Here is a 15343-nt window from a genome sequence, read left to right as displayed (position 1 = left end):
CAGCCAAGCATCCAAAATCCTTCATAACCTGGCCCCGAACCATCTTTCTGAAATTATCCCCCACTATCTCCCCACCTCCCACGCAGTTTCCCCTCGTTCTTTTGAGATGCAGCTTGAGCTGCTCCTCCTCCAAGAAGCCCCTGTGGATCCCCCAGCCAGCCCAGATCAGACTGTTGGAGCATCTACCGTCCACACTACTTCTCTGGCACTGAGCCTACACTGTCTTTTTCATTACCCCATATGCCTCGTCCACATACGTTTGTAAACTTGAGGGCAGGCACCAGGTCTTAAAATAAAAGTTACAGCAAAAATTTTAACTAATACTGGCTTGACATTTTTTCAACCATGATCTCCCCTTCCTCACAATGGCCACGTGAGGTAGGTGGGGCGCAGTTTACAATCTCCACTGGGCAGATGAGGAAGCAAAGCTCAGAGAGACTGCATAGCTGCTTGCAGTCACACAGCCAGCAAACTGCAGGGCAGGGAGAGCCCGGGTCTTCTGACACCTGATTCTGTCCTTGTGTCATCACACCATGCAGAGTCCCTTGTGCATCTTCTTTTTTTTTTTTTTTTGAGACAGAATCTCACTCTGTTGCCCGGGCTAGAGTGCCGTGGCGTCAGCCTAGCTCACAGCAACCTCACACTCCTAGGCTCAAGCGATCCTCCTTCCTCAGCCTCCCGAGTAGCTGGGACTACAGGCGAGTGCCACAACACATGGCTAATTTTTTCTATTTTTAGTAGAGACAGTGTCTCGCTCTTGCTCAGGCTGGTCTCGAACTCCTGAGCACAAGTGATCTTCCCGCCTCGGCCTCCCAGAGTGCTAGGATTACAGGTGTGAGCCACGGCGCCCGGCCCCTTGTGCATCTTCCCATTTCCTAAACCTTATATATGGTGAGCGACTGTCGATATTTGTCAATTTTATAATCTCCAATTTCGCCCCCTCAGTGTTATCCGGCTGCCATTGTGACCAGGTGTTTCCTGCTAATACAGCCTCAGCCTCCACCTCTGCCTTCCTGATACGGAGGCGGCAACTTGTGCTGGAAAGAACTGAGCGCTACGTCACATGTGCCAGCCTCTACCCTTCGCTAGTCATGTGACCCTGGGGAGTCACTGCCCTCCCCTGGACCTGCTCCCCCTTTGCCCAGGGAAGGACTGAACCTGTGAGGGCCGAGGCTCCTTCCCATGGCAGCATCCTTGATTAAGGTGATTTTTTTTTTTTTTAATTTAGTGCGCCCCGAAGGCCTTGTGGGAAATGCAGTTTGTAAAAGTGAAATAACTACAGCACTGCCCCCTTCTGGCAGTGCCCGCTGCTTCGCAGTGAAGGGTGGCGCCGTCGCACAGCGACGCCCAAGGCCAGCTGCCTTCTCCGAGCTCTTCTGAGCCTCCGCCATCCGCCCTCCACTCCCAGCACCTGCAGCTCCTGCAACACCTGAGAGAATGTGGTTACCTGTTGTCCGAGGATGAACAGGGCCTCGCCAGCCTCAGGGAACAATTCAAGCTGCTTCCAACTCAGCCGTGTCCAAACCAGTGCAATTGCCCATGTTAAATCATTATAGGGTCTCACAGTCTCATGATCTCCCCCCGGAGCCCGCCGGGGGCAGCCCTGCGGCGAACACAGATGATGGCTCGTTGCATAGAGGGGAGCGTGGGGGCGCCGGGAGGGACTTACAGGGTTTGGGTGTGCGCCGGGTGATTTGGGGAGGGCTTAAGTTCAGGTCTGATCTGGACTGGTCTCAGGAAGCAGGGGTAATTCTAAGATCAGGTATCTTAACAAGCCTTGTCTCCAGGCCGGGGAACCCAGAGCCGGGGTGAAGCTGTGATTGGTGAAGCGGCCACAACCATTCCCGTTATCTGGCTGGGTGGGGGCTGGGGGCGGGCTTGTTTCCACATTTTGTGGCTTGGATGACGTTCATGCTGTTGTCCATGCTCAGGCTTTATTACAGAGGGGTCTGGTTTATGTCTTGGCTATCACAGTCGCGGAGCGGCCTTGCCTGGTGTGGATGTTTGTGCAATTGTTTATGTTCAACAGGAGGACACCAAGCCGTGAGGGCTGGGCCCACTCCCAGCTCTCAGGGCTGCTTTCTTTTTCTTGGGGACAATGTCAGAGGCCAGGAACCCACAGTACATGGTAGGACACGAGCCCACAGCATGTGGTCTCTTCAGCTAGAACAGCTCCCAGTGCCCTTGTGGGCCCCTGTAAGATATCTCCTGGCTGGGCGCGGTGGCTCACACCTGTAATCACAGCACTTTGGGAGGCCAAGGCAGGAGGATTATTTGAGCCCAGGAGTTTAAGACCAGCCTGGGCAACACAGAGAGACTCTGTCTCTACAAAAATTTAAAAATGAGCCAGGTATGGGGGCACACGCCTGTAGTCCCAGCTGCTCAGGAGGCTGAGGAAGGAGGATTGCTTGAGCCCAGGAGTTTGAGGGTTGTGGTGAGCTATGATGATGCCACTGCACTCCAGCCTGGGTGGCAGAGTGAGACTCTGTCTCTAAAAAAGAAAAAAGGTATCTTCTCCTTACCCGTCACCATCTGATGCTGTCTGTGGAGAGCTGCAGGCTGGCAGGGCCTAAGGCCTGGGGACGGAAGGTGAGCAGGGCAGCCGCAGCCCCCACTGAGGAGGCCCTGTTCTGTGGGTGGCTGGAGGGCACTCCTGGAGCGCTGTGCTCAGTGGCCTGGCTAGCCCAGCTGCTGTTCCAGCCAGAATGGAATAAGTCCCGACACGCAATGGCAGGGCTTGAGATGGCGGGCCGAGTCCAGCCTGCCCTGCAGTCCTCAGGCACAGCAGGAGCACGAGCCCGCCCGTCTCCTCCCCCAGCCCACTCTCTCCCAGGAGAGCTCGCTCAGTGCCCCCAGCTCTGGGAGCCAGGGAGGTGTCCCCGCAGCACCTGACTGGTCAGGGCTGTGCCCTTCGGAGAGGCAGCAGGGGGTGGAGGGTGGAGGAAGAGGGACGGTGGAATGAATAGGGGAGGGGTGGCAGAGGGGACAGAATTTGGGTGGCAAAATCAAAAAGAGGTGCACTCTGAATGCTGCAGAGGACAAAGGTAGGAGAATATTTTCCTTATTTTATTACTGGTATTTATTTTTTATCTCTTCAGATTCCTTTTACCAGAGAATGCTGCTTTTAACTTGGCATATGAGATGCAATATGGTTCAGGACCCATCAGAAAAGACATAAAATTCCTCATCTTCCTAAATGAGAAACAGGAATCAAAATTGGATGGTGGGCCAGGCGCGGTGGCTCACGCCTGTAATCCTGGCACTCTGGGAGGCCGAGGCGGGCGGATTGCTTGAGCTCAGGAGTTCGAGACCAGCCTGAGCAAGAGCGAGACCCCGTCTCTACTAAAATAGAAAGAAATTAATCGGACAACTAAAAAACTATATAGAAAAAATTAGCCGGGCATGGTGGCGCATACCTGTGGTCCCAGCTACTCGGGAGGCTGAGGCAGGAGGATCGCTTGAGCCCAGGAGTTAGAGGTTGCTGTGAGCTAGGCTGACGCCACGGCACTCTAGTCCTGGCAACAGAATGAGACGCTGTCTCAAAAAAAAAAAAAAAAAAAATTGGATGGTGCCCCGCTGGCTCACCAAGGGTCCTGAAATGCCCCGAGGGCACTCCATTTGGGCACAGTTGAGGTTAGGTGACACAGTGAACACGTTGTGGGAGGCACTGGGCCCCTCAGCAGGGAGCCTGGGGCTCTGCAGCAGACCCTGCCTGTCCCCTGGGCCGCGGGGAGCCCCAGGGCCAGGCAGCTCAGCAGCACAGCTGGAAACTGTGCAGCGGGGCAGGGAAGGATGCCCCACACGGAGAAGAGCCAGGTGAGCTGCAAACAGGCCAGCGGCGGGCAGGCAGGAGCCCGGGCCAGAGGCCCTTCCGGACCCCGCCAAGCTCGGGACCATCCACGGAGCGCACTGAAGAACCACCGTGTGTCGGGGCGAAATGACCCGTTAGAAAAGTCCTGCAGGCCAGAGGGTGGAGCCCAGATGTCCGCAGGCTGAGACTGGTGGGGACTCCAGCAGCGGCCCAGGTGGGAGGTGGCTACGGTGACAGGAGACAGAGTGAGGAGGCTGTCACTGGCGTGGGGACTGCTGGGGGAGAGCAGCACCTCATTAACACTGGGGGGACAGCCGTGTGGGAAGTGGGTGGAGGAGTTTACACTGGGAAAATCAAACCTATCAAACTTTGGGAAAATGACCACATGGTGCAATCCTCAGACCTGGGGACTCACCCCATCGAGAGGGAAAGAATAATGGGGGCTGACAAGAAGACGGAAACTGTCACCCTGCACGGTTCCCACCAGGGCCCACGGAGCAGGGCTGTCTGCGGGCTCCGCACACTTCCTACCTGTGTGTGTTCTGGAAGCGTTCAGAGGAAACATCTGCGCAGAACATGACATCACCAATGCGACAGTCAATAGTTGACATAAATCCACTTAGCAGAGACTCACCCTCACCTAGCAACCCAGCCACCAGCAAACTAACAACGCTAGTCCTCCTGCAGGAGGAATGTTGGCCTCAATCCTCAGAGGCCGACATTCCCAGCCAGGGATTCCACCCTTGCCCCAGATCCACTGAGAACTGGGTCGTCAGAACCGGCGGGTGGAAAAGCCGGCAGAGGTTAACAGGAATGTCTTTCCCACCCTGTGCAGAGCCGAGGAGGTGGCCGGCTGCCCAGACCACACCCCTTCCCGGGGCAAGGAGACAGCGAACAAGGGTGAGGCTCCCAGGCAGGGTCCCTGTGCTGTGGCACTGGTGACTTCTGAGGCAAATTTAATTAATTCCCGTTTTATACACTAGGAAACAAGGGACCAACGAGCCAGGGGTATGTAGAGTCAGGCCCCGAGCCCAGGTCCGACTCAGACACTCACGCCACACCCACCCTCAACAACAAACATTCAGCCTACACGTCAAGGAATGCACAAACGCACATCCAGACCAGATCAAGTCCAAAGAGCAGCACAGTCCACCAAACCGCAGTTCTGGGGGTGCCGCTCAGTGCCAGTTGTGGTCTGCTGCTTTCACTTTATGTTGTACCAAGTGCGTGTACGTAGTTATTGCCATCCCCACCCTCTGCCACACGCACTAAGAAGGACCTTTTCCCTGTCGTCAGGGAAACATCATTGAAATTGTGTGCACACATACACACAAAACACGACTCGTTCACTCAGCACGTCTCACCCGGGCAGCAGGCCCCAGGGGAAGACCCGTCTGAAGGATGCATCCTGTGAGAACACATCCTGTTACTAACATCGAAACAGGTAGGGAGTTCTTCTGTTTTTATTTTTGAGACGGGTCTCCCTCACTCTGTCTCCCGGGCTAGAGTGCAGTGGCGTCATCATAGCTCACTGTAGCCTTGAACTCCCAGGCTCAAGAGATCCTCTCCCCTCAGCCTCCCAAGCAGCTGGGACTACAGGCCGCCGTGCCCACCTAATTTGATCTCCCTATGTTGCCCAGCATAGTTTTGAACTCCTGGCCTCAAGCGATCCTCCGCCTCAGCTCCCAAAGTGCTGGGATTACAGGCGTGAGCCACCGCGCCTGGCCGGGGGTTTTAAAGATAGATTCAAGACAGTGCAGGAAGCTTCGGTAAGCAGCGGCCAACATGACGTCAGTAAAAGGCCCTTACTAAGAGTAACACGCCCATCTTAGCAGTTATTCGAATGCATCCATCAGCCTACCCCGCGGACTCAGGTTCCTCCTCTTATTTTGCTGTGAGTCACTGGGCCCCAGGGTGGCCTCGTGTAGACACACATCACACAGCTTGTCCCTGCGGACGGCTGCCACGGCGCTCACCTCTGAGTGCGCAGAACCCAGATGCTGCCGTCACGAAAGCCTCACAGCAGGAACTGTCTGTGCTCATCTGCTTAAATTCATGACAGACTCACCTAGGAAACTGAGTGGCACCCAGACAAAGGCCTTTGTGAAGATAAGTTACTGAGGAATGTTTCTAGTGCCTGTTTTCTTCAAAATCACCCTCCAGTAAAAATGAAACGAAAATAGCTGTGAGGTTAAACACATTATTTTCTCACAACAGCATTATTCTGTAAAATAGGCTTGTTGTTTTGACTTTTGTGCAAAATATTTTAAAATGTGTATACTTTATAATAAACTAAATCACAGGCTGAAGCTGTTTCTTTTTTTTTTTTTTGAGACAGAGTCTCACTGTGTTGCCCGGGCTAGACTGCCGTGGTGTCAGCCTAGCTCACAGCAACCTCAAACTCCTGGGCTCAAGCGATCCTCCTGCCTCAGCCTCCGGAGTGGCTGGGACTACAGGTGTGTGCCACCACGCCCAGCTAATTTTTCTATTTTTAGAGACGGGGTCTCACTCTCGCTCAGGTTGGTCTTGAACTCCTGATCTCAAGCCATCCTCCCGCCTCAGCCTCTCAGAGTGCCAGGATTACAGGCGTGAGCCCTCGCACTGGCCTGAAGCTGTTAGTTTCTGTCAAAGGAGCTAATTTTATGCATTTATGTGACTTGACTCTTGCAGCACTGATAACGTAGACTCCATAACCTTTCAAAGAAGTGCCTTTATTTATTTACAGGGTTTAGGGAAGGAAAAAAACTCTAGAAAAAGGACATTTCAAAATAGGTCTTCAGCAGGGGCCCAGGCAGAGTCAGTGGCTTTGACACGTCCAGGCTGGCGTCACTTCCAGGTTGTGAGGACAGTTCTCCCTGAGTCTCTCGATCGGTTCGCTTTGGGCCCCAGCGACTGGCCCGAACGACTCCGCAGCTCTCGGTCAGCCCCGTCACCCTGGGCCAGTTCCTCGTCGTACCTGGGAACAAACAGCTCCAGGGTCACAGTGAGCTCCCTCAGAGACAGCGGCAACAAGCACTGCCACTGGGCTGCTGTGTGGCAAACACCGTGTCACCCGAGAAGCAGCCTGACCAGGCCCTGGCTCCCCAGCCCTGCCTGGCTGCAGCCCACCCGCCCACCCCCAAACACCACCTGAGGCCACGGCGCCGAAGCACAACCTTGCTGGGTCATTGCTGTGGACAGTCCTCCCTGCCCACCCTCCCTGCAGCTGGCATTTTATACAGGCCACCAGATCGAATTGGGCAGTGACACCAAAGGAAATGAGAGACGACACCGAGTCAGTCCAGGGTAGTGAGAGACAGAACTCACTCTGCACACAGCACCCGCGCACAGGGGTGACTGACCCCACTTCAGACTCGGAATGGGGGTGCGAGTGACCTGCCAGGAGGGGACCAGGACAAAGACAGGTCCTGCCATTCACACGGCACAAGACTCCTCCATTGTGACCCACACCACCCCTCCCCACTATCTTTAACTGCCTGTTTCCCAGTTAGCGTCGCGCTTCAGGCCGCGCGAGAGCTGAGGACATGGGGTACGGGGAACACAGCCCGGCCTTTTGCGTGGGAAGGAACTGCCCCGACCCCAGGGGTCCTGGCGTCTGGGCAAGTCCCTGGCCTTCCCCGTTGTGGAAGGGCCCCTCCCCTGGGCCCCCGAGGGTGGTGCGATGCTGCCTGCGCCTGGTGCAGAGCAGGCTCCGATGAGTGGGGCCACCCACCCCACGGGACTTCACATCGCCCTCCAGACTCAGACTGCGGGCGTCAGGACCCCTCCTTTCGAGGAACCAGGCTCTGGAGCTTGCTCAGTGTCGCCGGGTCCAAAAGCCGGCCTGTGGCAGAAGGGTTAACACCCAGGACTCCTGGCTCCGAGTTCAGAGCTCATCACGCACAGAGTATAAAAGGCATTTCTGTCCACTACTGAAGTGGGTCCCTAGGTGTGACACGCTGACCATCCTGACTGAGGACCCTCAGTGACACAGACATTTATATCAAACGCAAAAGGACTCAGATGCTCAGTTATGCTGCATTAGCCAAATGCTAAATTTGCTGACTTCTGGAAAAGGGTGTAATTCTGTTATATGTTTATTTCCAAAATCGGAATCTGCGGGTTGAATGGGGTACGGGTTAGAAACGTCTGAGGGTGAAGAATACATTTTCCTGGCTTACAGTAGGAGTGAGGAAATAAACAAACAACAAAAAGAATGTGTTTTCCCCGCGGGGGTTCTGGTGGCAGACGGACTGAAAGGGAAGCAAGGAAGCAGGCCCGTGCTGACTGTCCTGCGGCAGATGCTCCGGGGACCACGGCGCTGGGGTGGGGATGTCGGGACGACAGGAGGGCCCTGCTCTCCTCCCTGGCTCTCCAAGGAGAGATGTGGCCACAATCCCCACGACACAGCAAAGCTGGACAGAGGATGCCCCAGGGTCACTGAAGGTTCCACCTGTGGGGGCTCCAGGTCAGACACTCCTACCCCATGGACGGCTGGAGCCCCCGGACTCCGATTCCTATGTTATCTCCCTCCTGCCTGTCCCAGTCTACAGTACTGACCCAAGGGCTCGGGTGACCACCTGCCTGGCTCGTGGTCGCCCCAGCAGCTTGCTCCAGGGCAGGGGATAAGAACGCAGAATGGACGGAGAAAAGGACCACACGCGGGTACCAGTTTACTGAGCTGGTCTGTGTTGCTTGAAAGATAAAACAAGCAAAACGGAGCATTTGGCAGGCAGCTGGCACCCAGGGTGGGCTGTTCTCAGGGACGGTTTGGCCACTCGCTGAGCTGATGTAGCGGAGGACCAGGCAGAGACAGGATGGTTCTTCTAAGTTCCTACTCTTGCAGGGCCAGAGCGGCAACCTGGGACGGCAGCAGAGCACCCGTTTCTGGGGCTCGGGCCAGCGGTGTGACCCCGGCACATAAGCTCGCACTGCCAGCTTCCTCCTGTGCATGCTGGCATGCTCCGAAGGGCGGCGCCCCTCAGACGCCAGGGCCCTTCCCAGTCAGCACCACCCCCTACTGCGGCAAAAGGCCACACCTGAGGACAGGCGGGGTCGATTCTGATGGGTCATTTGAAACTCTGGGGGAGCAAGCCCTACATGGGAGAGCTTAGGGACCACCGGTCTACATGAGAGCCTCCCGTCAGCTCACAGGAGTGGGGGAGGATGGCTGACGGACTGGGGAGGGGTCACCTGTTGTCTCTTCAACTAAAAGCAGTGAGGTGTGTCTGTCTGGCCCACTCCCTCGAGGAGGCCATGGCTGGGCGGGGCAAAGGCTCCATAGGCTCCCGACAAGCCAGCCTCCCTGCCACCCTCGCCGGGCTGAAGAGGGGCCCACCAAGGCCCCCACGCTCCCCACAAGTCCTCTCCCCACAGCCCCCACCACAGAGGCCCTGAAGACTGCGCCCCGAGCCCCCCATCGCAGCTGACATCTGCCACCCTCACATGACCCTCACCGCCCGTGCTGCCAACCCCAAGCGGCTCTGGACACGCCCGTCTGTCCCCATCCCCGAACTCTTCCTCTGCGCACCCCGGAACTCTCCACCCATCACCAGCAACCCCGAGGCCTCCGCCTCGCCCCTGCAGGCCCACCTCGCCCCCTGCTCTAACAGGCTCCTGTCTCTCCCGGCACGCGCTGCCTCCTCGCAGCCCCTCATGGGAGGTGTGTGCTCTCCACCCCCCACGCCCGGGCTGGAGGGGCCTCCTCTCCCACACCTCCCAGCGCCTTCCGGGGCAGGTCGGCACCCTCACTCCCTGCTTCCTGTGGTCACCTCTGACCCTCCAGGTCCCTGCCCCTAATTCTTCAGAGACTCAGGTTCCTGGTTCATGGCTGCCCATGACAGCAATGACCCTTCCCCCAGCTCACTTCCCAGAGACCCCAGGACCGCCCACCAGCCGTGCCTTGTCCCTGCCCCGCTGCCCCCTCTGCCATCGCCAGTGCGCCTCCGCCCTCTCTCACCATCCTCCTTGCCTGGCAAGCCCCCACCCTGGTCATTCCCAGCCCAGGCAGCTGACCACGGCGGAGGGACGATCAGCCACACTGACTGCTCGGCCTGAAGTTCATGACCACCACCCTCCTCCAGAGGCCCCAGTACCGCCCGGGAGGCCCACACACTTCCCTTCTGAAGTCACCTTCCACCTTCTCCTCCCTGCCCCAAACGAGCCGCTGCGCACACACAATAGCCCACGTCACCTGCAGCAGAGGTGGGGCAGCTAGGGGTGGGCTCTGGTGTCCAGGGCCTGTGTTCAGATTCTCCCGCCAGCAGCGCCTACCAGCTGGGAGCCGCAGATCTCTGTGTGTACGTATGAATTTCACTAAGTGTTTCTTCCTTTGTTTAAAATTTTAAACTGACTGCTCCTTTTTGCTTTGACAGAAGTATGGGTGATCCTGCCACACCCACTCTCCTCTTTTCCCTGGCTCTCCGCCCCCCGCCCCCGCAGCATCCACGCTGATGCACACGTGTCCCTCCACATGGCCCTGCTCGTCCACGCACACAGCAGCGCGCACACACAAGGGGGCTCTGAGGCGTCTGATTTGTAAGGATTATATTACATACCCTTTTCTACAATCTGTTTTTCCCGCTCAGCCGCCCAGGCCCCACAGGATAGCTCCAAGTCAGTCTTCTCCATGGCCCCTGACAGTGCATCGTAGGGACGACCACACTTTATTCAGCCATGGCCCCCGACGGGCCCTCACTGTTCCCACTCTCGTCACTACAAACAGGCCATTTAACCGCCGTAAGCCTTTGTTTCCACATCTGTAAAATGGAGCTAATGTCCCCGCTTACTTCACGAGGTCACTAGGGAAGGTGATGTGACAGTGTGCGCAGGGCACTCAGCACAGTTCTTGGCGCGTGGTGAGCCCTCAAAGATGAGCTATTATTATCATTTTTTCCTTCCCATTCTGTATGACAGATCTTCGTTTTTTTTTTTAGAGACAGTCTCGCTCCGTTGCCTGGGCTAGAGTGCCGTGGCGTCATCCTAGCTCACAGCAACCTCAGACTCCTGGGCTCAAGCAATCCTCTTGCCTCAGCCTCCCGGGTAGCTGGGACTACAGGCATGTGCCACCAAGTCCGACTAATTTTTTCTATATATTTTTAGTTGTCCAATTAATTTCTTTCTATTTTTAGTAGAGACGAGGTCTCGCTCTTGCTCAGGCTGGTTTCCAACTCCTGAGCTCAAACAATCCGCCCGCCTCGGCCTCCCAGAGAGCGTGAGCCACCGCGCCCGGCCACAACAGATCTTCTTGTCCCCATTTAAAGCTGTACAAACTGAGGCTCAAACAGTGGCAGTGAGTTCTCACTGTCACCCAGCTCCAAGTGGTGGAGGCAGGGCGTGAGCAACCCACGTGAGACAAGCGGCCCGCCCATCGTGCCCCGAGCTGTCCCCGCAGCCAGCACGGAGCCTGGCGTGTGGTAAGTGCTTCAGAAATGCTGATCAAGCAGGAGACGAGACAATGGTCCAGCTTAGCACCCAAACTGCTCCTCTGCTACCTCATGATCCGGCCTGTAAGGTCATTAATAAATGAAACACTCTGCCCAAATAAGGTGAGTCCACATAGGCCCAGAAACCCAAATAGGACCCTGGCGTACGTCACCCTGACACACAGAAGGACAAGTGCACAGTCCCACGCAAACTTACAGAATTTCGTAATTGCCAAGAACTTCCTTTGGGGGGGACTTGTTCCATTTGCAGTCTGGAATTTCACCGTTAGGGACCGCGATGTTGAGGGTGTCATTAATCAGGTTATACTTAAGGATCCGGTCGTTGGCAGTGCTGGAGGTGAGAGACGGGGACGCATTGACCTGTGACAGGAGACACCATAGTTGCCGCTCGCACCGCTCGCTCCGCTGGGACAAACGTGCGCCGCAGTTTAAAGTGTCATCATTCGATACTGTTAATATCTAATACCTTCAGAGCAACTTGTACAGGAAGCATTTTGTTAGCTGTTCAATGAAATATAAATAACACTTAAAAACAGGATTAGGATTAGGATTCACAAATCAGCTATCAGGTAAATGAAAGTTCTGGGTCAGCACACATCACAGACATAATTTCGGCGTCTACCTGTGTGATCAGGTCTGTCCTCAGTACCAAGAGCTGCCCAGAGGTTTGCTAGGATCAGTGACCACGCAGCAGTGTGCGGTGTAAGTACAGGTAACGGCCCCCTTGCTTTGCTGATAGAGCCACCGCACCAACAAAGCAGCATCGGACTCAAGTGAGGAACACACCCAGCACGTGGCGGGTCAGTCCATGAGCCCTCTGGGAAGCTAAGCAACGTCACAAAGTCCACATGTTAAAATGCAGACATCCACTCTGCAGAGAGTCCCCAGGCACCAGCTAGTCACTCGGCAGACCGTTCCGGTGACCGTGGGTAGCCGTCTGGTTAGCTGCTCCAGGCCGTGGAGATTAGGGCAGCAAACGTGCGAGTTGGCCAGGCTGCCCCGGTTGGACTGTCTCTCTGTGCTGCCACGGGGGCCTGACGTGCACGGGGCCAAAGAATGGCATAGACCTCAGCTGCCCCTAAAATTACCACTGAGTGTGTCACAGCGCTGTAATTCTTGTTATGAAAATGCAAAGATTAAGAATTATTATTAAATTAAGAAGTATTGTTCACAATTAATATCCTAGCTCAGCAAGGACAGTGTGACTTCCTTCAAGTCACTCTATTTGAGATGGTGGACGAGAAAATATAAATATTGTACATCTACTCCCCCTCGCACACACGGCTTTGGCAGTGCAAAAAATAAGTTGCCTGGAAAACACCGTTAGGGAACCTGCTGGCTCTCTGGTCATCTGGCTCTTCCAGCAGCTTCCTGCAGGGGGTTCCTGCTGACTGTCCCTATAGGGGACCACTCCCTACAACCTGCTATTGGAGACTCGGGTGTCCTGCCTCTACCGAGCTGAAGAGCCTGAGCTGTCCACCTCAAATCGGCAGGGAGATAAATCAACAGAACTAGAATGCCTCTGCTTTGATGTTTCAGAGGTGTGAAGCTCTTCCTCCTGGCTGTGTCCCTCAGCGGACTGAAGTTCCTCCTCCTGGCTTCAAATCAACTACAGGACAACCTTGGCAAGGTCAGTTTGAAGTCTGGGCCTCAGACAGGTGCACCTGTGCCCACTGCTGCAGATGCAGCGTCGGTTTCCAGGCTTGGCACCAGGAAAAGGCATCACTAAACAGCCAGGGTGGGGCTGGGCACAGTGGCTCCTGCCTGTAACCCCAGCACTTTGGGAGGCCAAGGCAGGGGGACTGCTTCAGCCCAGGTGTTGGAGGCTGCAGTGGGCTATGATGGCACCACTACACTCAGCCTGGGCCACAGAGCAAGACCCTGTCTCTAAAAAAACCAAAAACAAAAACGGAAGGTATGCAGTGCATGCATGCACTTTGCCCTTTCTGGAACAGCCACCACTGCAACTTCTCCATTGAAATAGGCAGATGAATTCGCTTGGACACTATGCACTCATGTATGCCAAAGAACAGCACGTCCCATATCTCTGGATAGTATGCTACCCCTGGCCAGGAGCTTCCAAGTTTGTGAGCTCCTTTCCCGGATGGGAACTGTGCCCCCCATGGGGACAGGGCAGGGCCTGGGGGATGGGGTGTAGGACTGATGGAGCCCATGCTAGCCTGGAAGCACCCTACAGGCCAGGGCGTCATGGCCACCAAGCTCATGTGAAGGTGAGCCACAGCCCCCTCTCTGTGGGTGGGGCTTCCGAGAGGTGAGAGAGCTGGGTGCCCTCAAACTTCAACCACCAGCAAACTGTCAAACCGGGCCAGGGGACTGCCAAGCCCAATTCTGGGCAACAGCATACAGAGGGGCGGGGTGGGGGTGACCAGGTACAGGTGTTCACACAGTTACCTCGATCAGCCAGGGCTTCAGCTTGTCATCGATGATGATGTCGTAGCCGTAGCATTCAAAGCAGTGCTTGTCGTTGTTCATCACGGGCTGCAGAGAGAGTGACTGGCGGGTTACACAGCCCGTGTCCGAGGGCACCGCTGAGACCAACACCTCAGAGGCCAGCAGGCCCCTCCTCATAGTCCTGACTGCCTGTGGCCATGGCTCCCCCCCTCCCACCCTTTGCCTCCACAGGGCTCAGAGACCGAGCACCTTCCTCAAGCTGCTGGAGGGAATCGATGGGGCAGTAACTGGTGTCTCCACACCTCGCTCTTCAGACCACTAGCACCGAGCGCCTCCGTCAGCATGAGACTGTCCTCGGAGTGGACAGACATCTGGCCCAAGCCTGGAAACCTGCAGGCAAGGTCTGTGCTGCTTGAGCACAGACAAACACTAGCCCCTCCGGGGTGCCTGCTACCCCTTCTGGCCCTGAGGGATCCAGGCCCAGATTATGAACCTGTTCCCAGGAACAAAAGTAAATCTGTTTACTCACAGTTTCTGAATTTTCTTTGTAATTTTCAATTCCATTTAACCTAGATAGACCTTGGATAAACTGTTCTCCGGGTACCTAAGAAACACGAGCTGCTTGCTTAATATGCAGATTCCTGGCTCTCCCCAGCCTGCCTGGATTCGAACCTCTGGGAGCGGCCCAGCAGGCAGTTTTATACGCTCCCCAGAGATTCTGTGCGCCCCCAGTCAGTGAACGAGAGACGGGGCAGCGAGGCCTTTTCATACATTAGCAGGAGTGTGGACTCGGCTCCAACAAGAGCCGTGGTTATCTGGAAACTCCTCAGGGGACCGGGGCCAGGGCCGCCCTTCTTACTTACTCAGGGAGGAAGGCCAGGCTCTGGCGGGCTGTTTCCTCGTGTAATTTAGTGCAATTACATTTCCACTAAAAGCCTGGTGTCCTCACCCCAGCCAGCGCCCCCAGACCACTGTCCCAGAAAATGTCTATAAGACAGGAAGTTGCTAACTCATCTGTCATTCCCCAACCCCTGCTCTGTTTCCAGCCTCCAAGCGCACTGACCCCCGGGCCGTGGCTCTCAGCTTCCCTGTTCCACCTCCTGCTCCGGGTCTGGGCCCCCCATGGTCCGAGATCCCATCTCCCGTCCTGTGCCAGGCCCCTCTCACATGCCTGTCTCTCATCTGCCTCGCCCTAGATTCTCTGAAGACAACATACCTGGTAAAAACCAGGTGATAAAATATTTGCTAAGTTAATAAAAACTAAATAAATAAAGCCCTGCTCCAAAGACCTTAAAAGCATTAGAAATCGAACAGCTTTTCAGCTCAGGGAACTGAGGCTCAGAAGACATTTGGAGGCCAGAAGGCCAGAATAGAGAATACAGGTTCTCTTGACTAAACAGCCAACTTTTTCTCGAAGTTCTGTCAGTCCAAGGGAAACTAAAGTGGGCCAGGAAAGGAGTGGAAAGGGCTGGTTTAATCAGGCACAAAGAGTCACCCAGTCACGTGTGTTAAGGGGTTAACAGCATTGAATTCTTCCCAACAATTAAAGTAATCTCTGCAGAGCCCTTGTTCATATAACCACCCGAGACATTGGTGTCAGGGTCCCCATTTCGCAGATGAGGTGTCTGAGGGTCCGAAAGGGTGGGTCCTGGAGCAAAATCACCTGTGGGGCCGTGGTGGGGCCCGGCCTGAAACC

At 55.6% G+C, this 15343-nt stretch overlaps 1 protein-coding gene across 1 annotated transcript in view; it reads right to left on the bottom strand.

The window, feature by feature from the left end:
• Positions 1–6637: 6637 nt before the first annotated feature.
• TTLL1 (tubulin tyrosine ligase-like family member 1) overlaps positions 6638–15343 on the bottom strand; it is a 29380-nt gene continuing 20674 nt past the window's right edge. Inside the window, exons 6-8 of the mRNA XM_012637967.1 lie at positions 13648–13734; positions 11432–11595; positions 6638–6767 (exon numbers count right to left, since the gene is read on the bottom strand). Coding sequence (XP_012493421.1) covers positions 6638–6767; positions 11432–11595; positions 13648–13734 — 381 coding nt within the window. The remainder of the gene's footprint in view (positions 6768–11431; positions 11596–13647; positions 13735–15343) is intronic.

This window comes from Propithecus coquereli, unplaced genomic scaffold (genome assembly GCF_000956105.1).
Source record: "Propithecus coquereli isolate 6110/MARCELLA unplaced genomic scaffold, Pcoq_1.0 Scaffold126, whole genome shotgun sequence".
In the NCBI taxonomy this organism is placed as follows: Eukaryota; Metazoa; Chordata; class Mammalia; order Primates; family Indriidae; genus Propithecus; species Propithecus coquereli.
The sequence above is the reverse complement of the archived record's forward strand: the minus strand, read 5'-3'. Positions and strand labels throughout refer to the sequence as shown.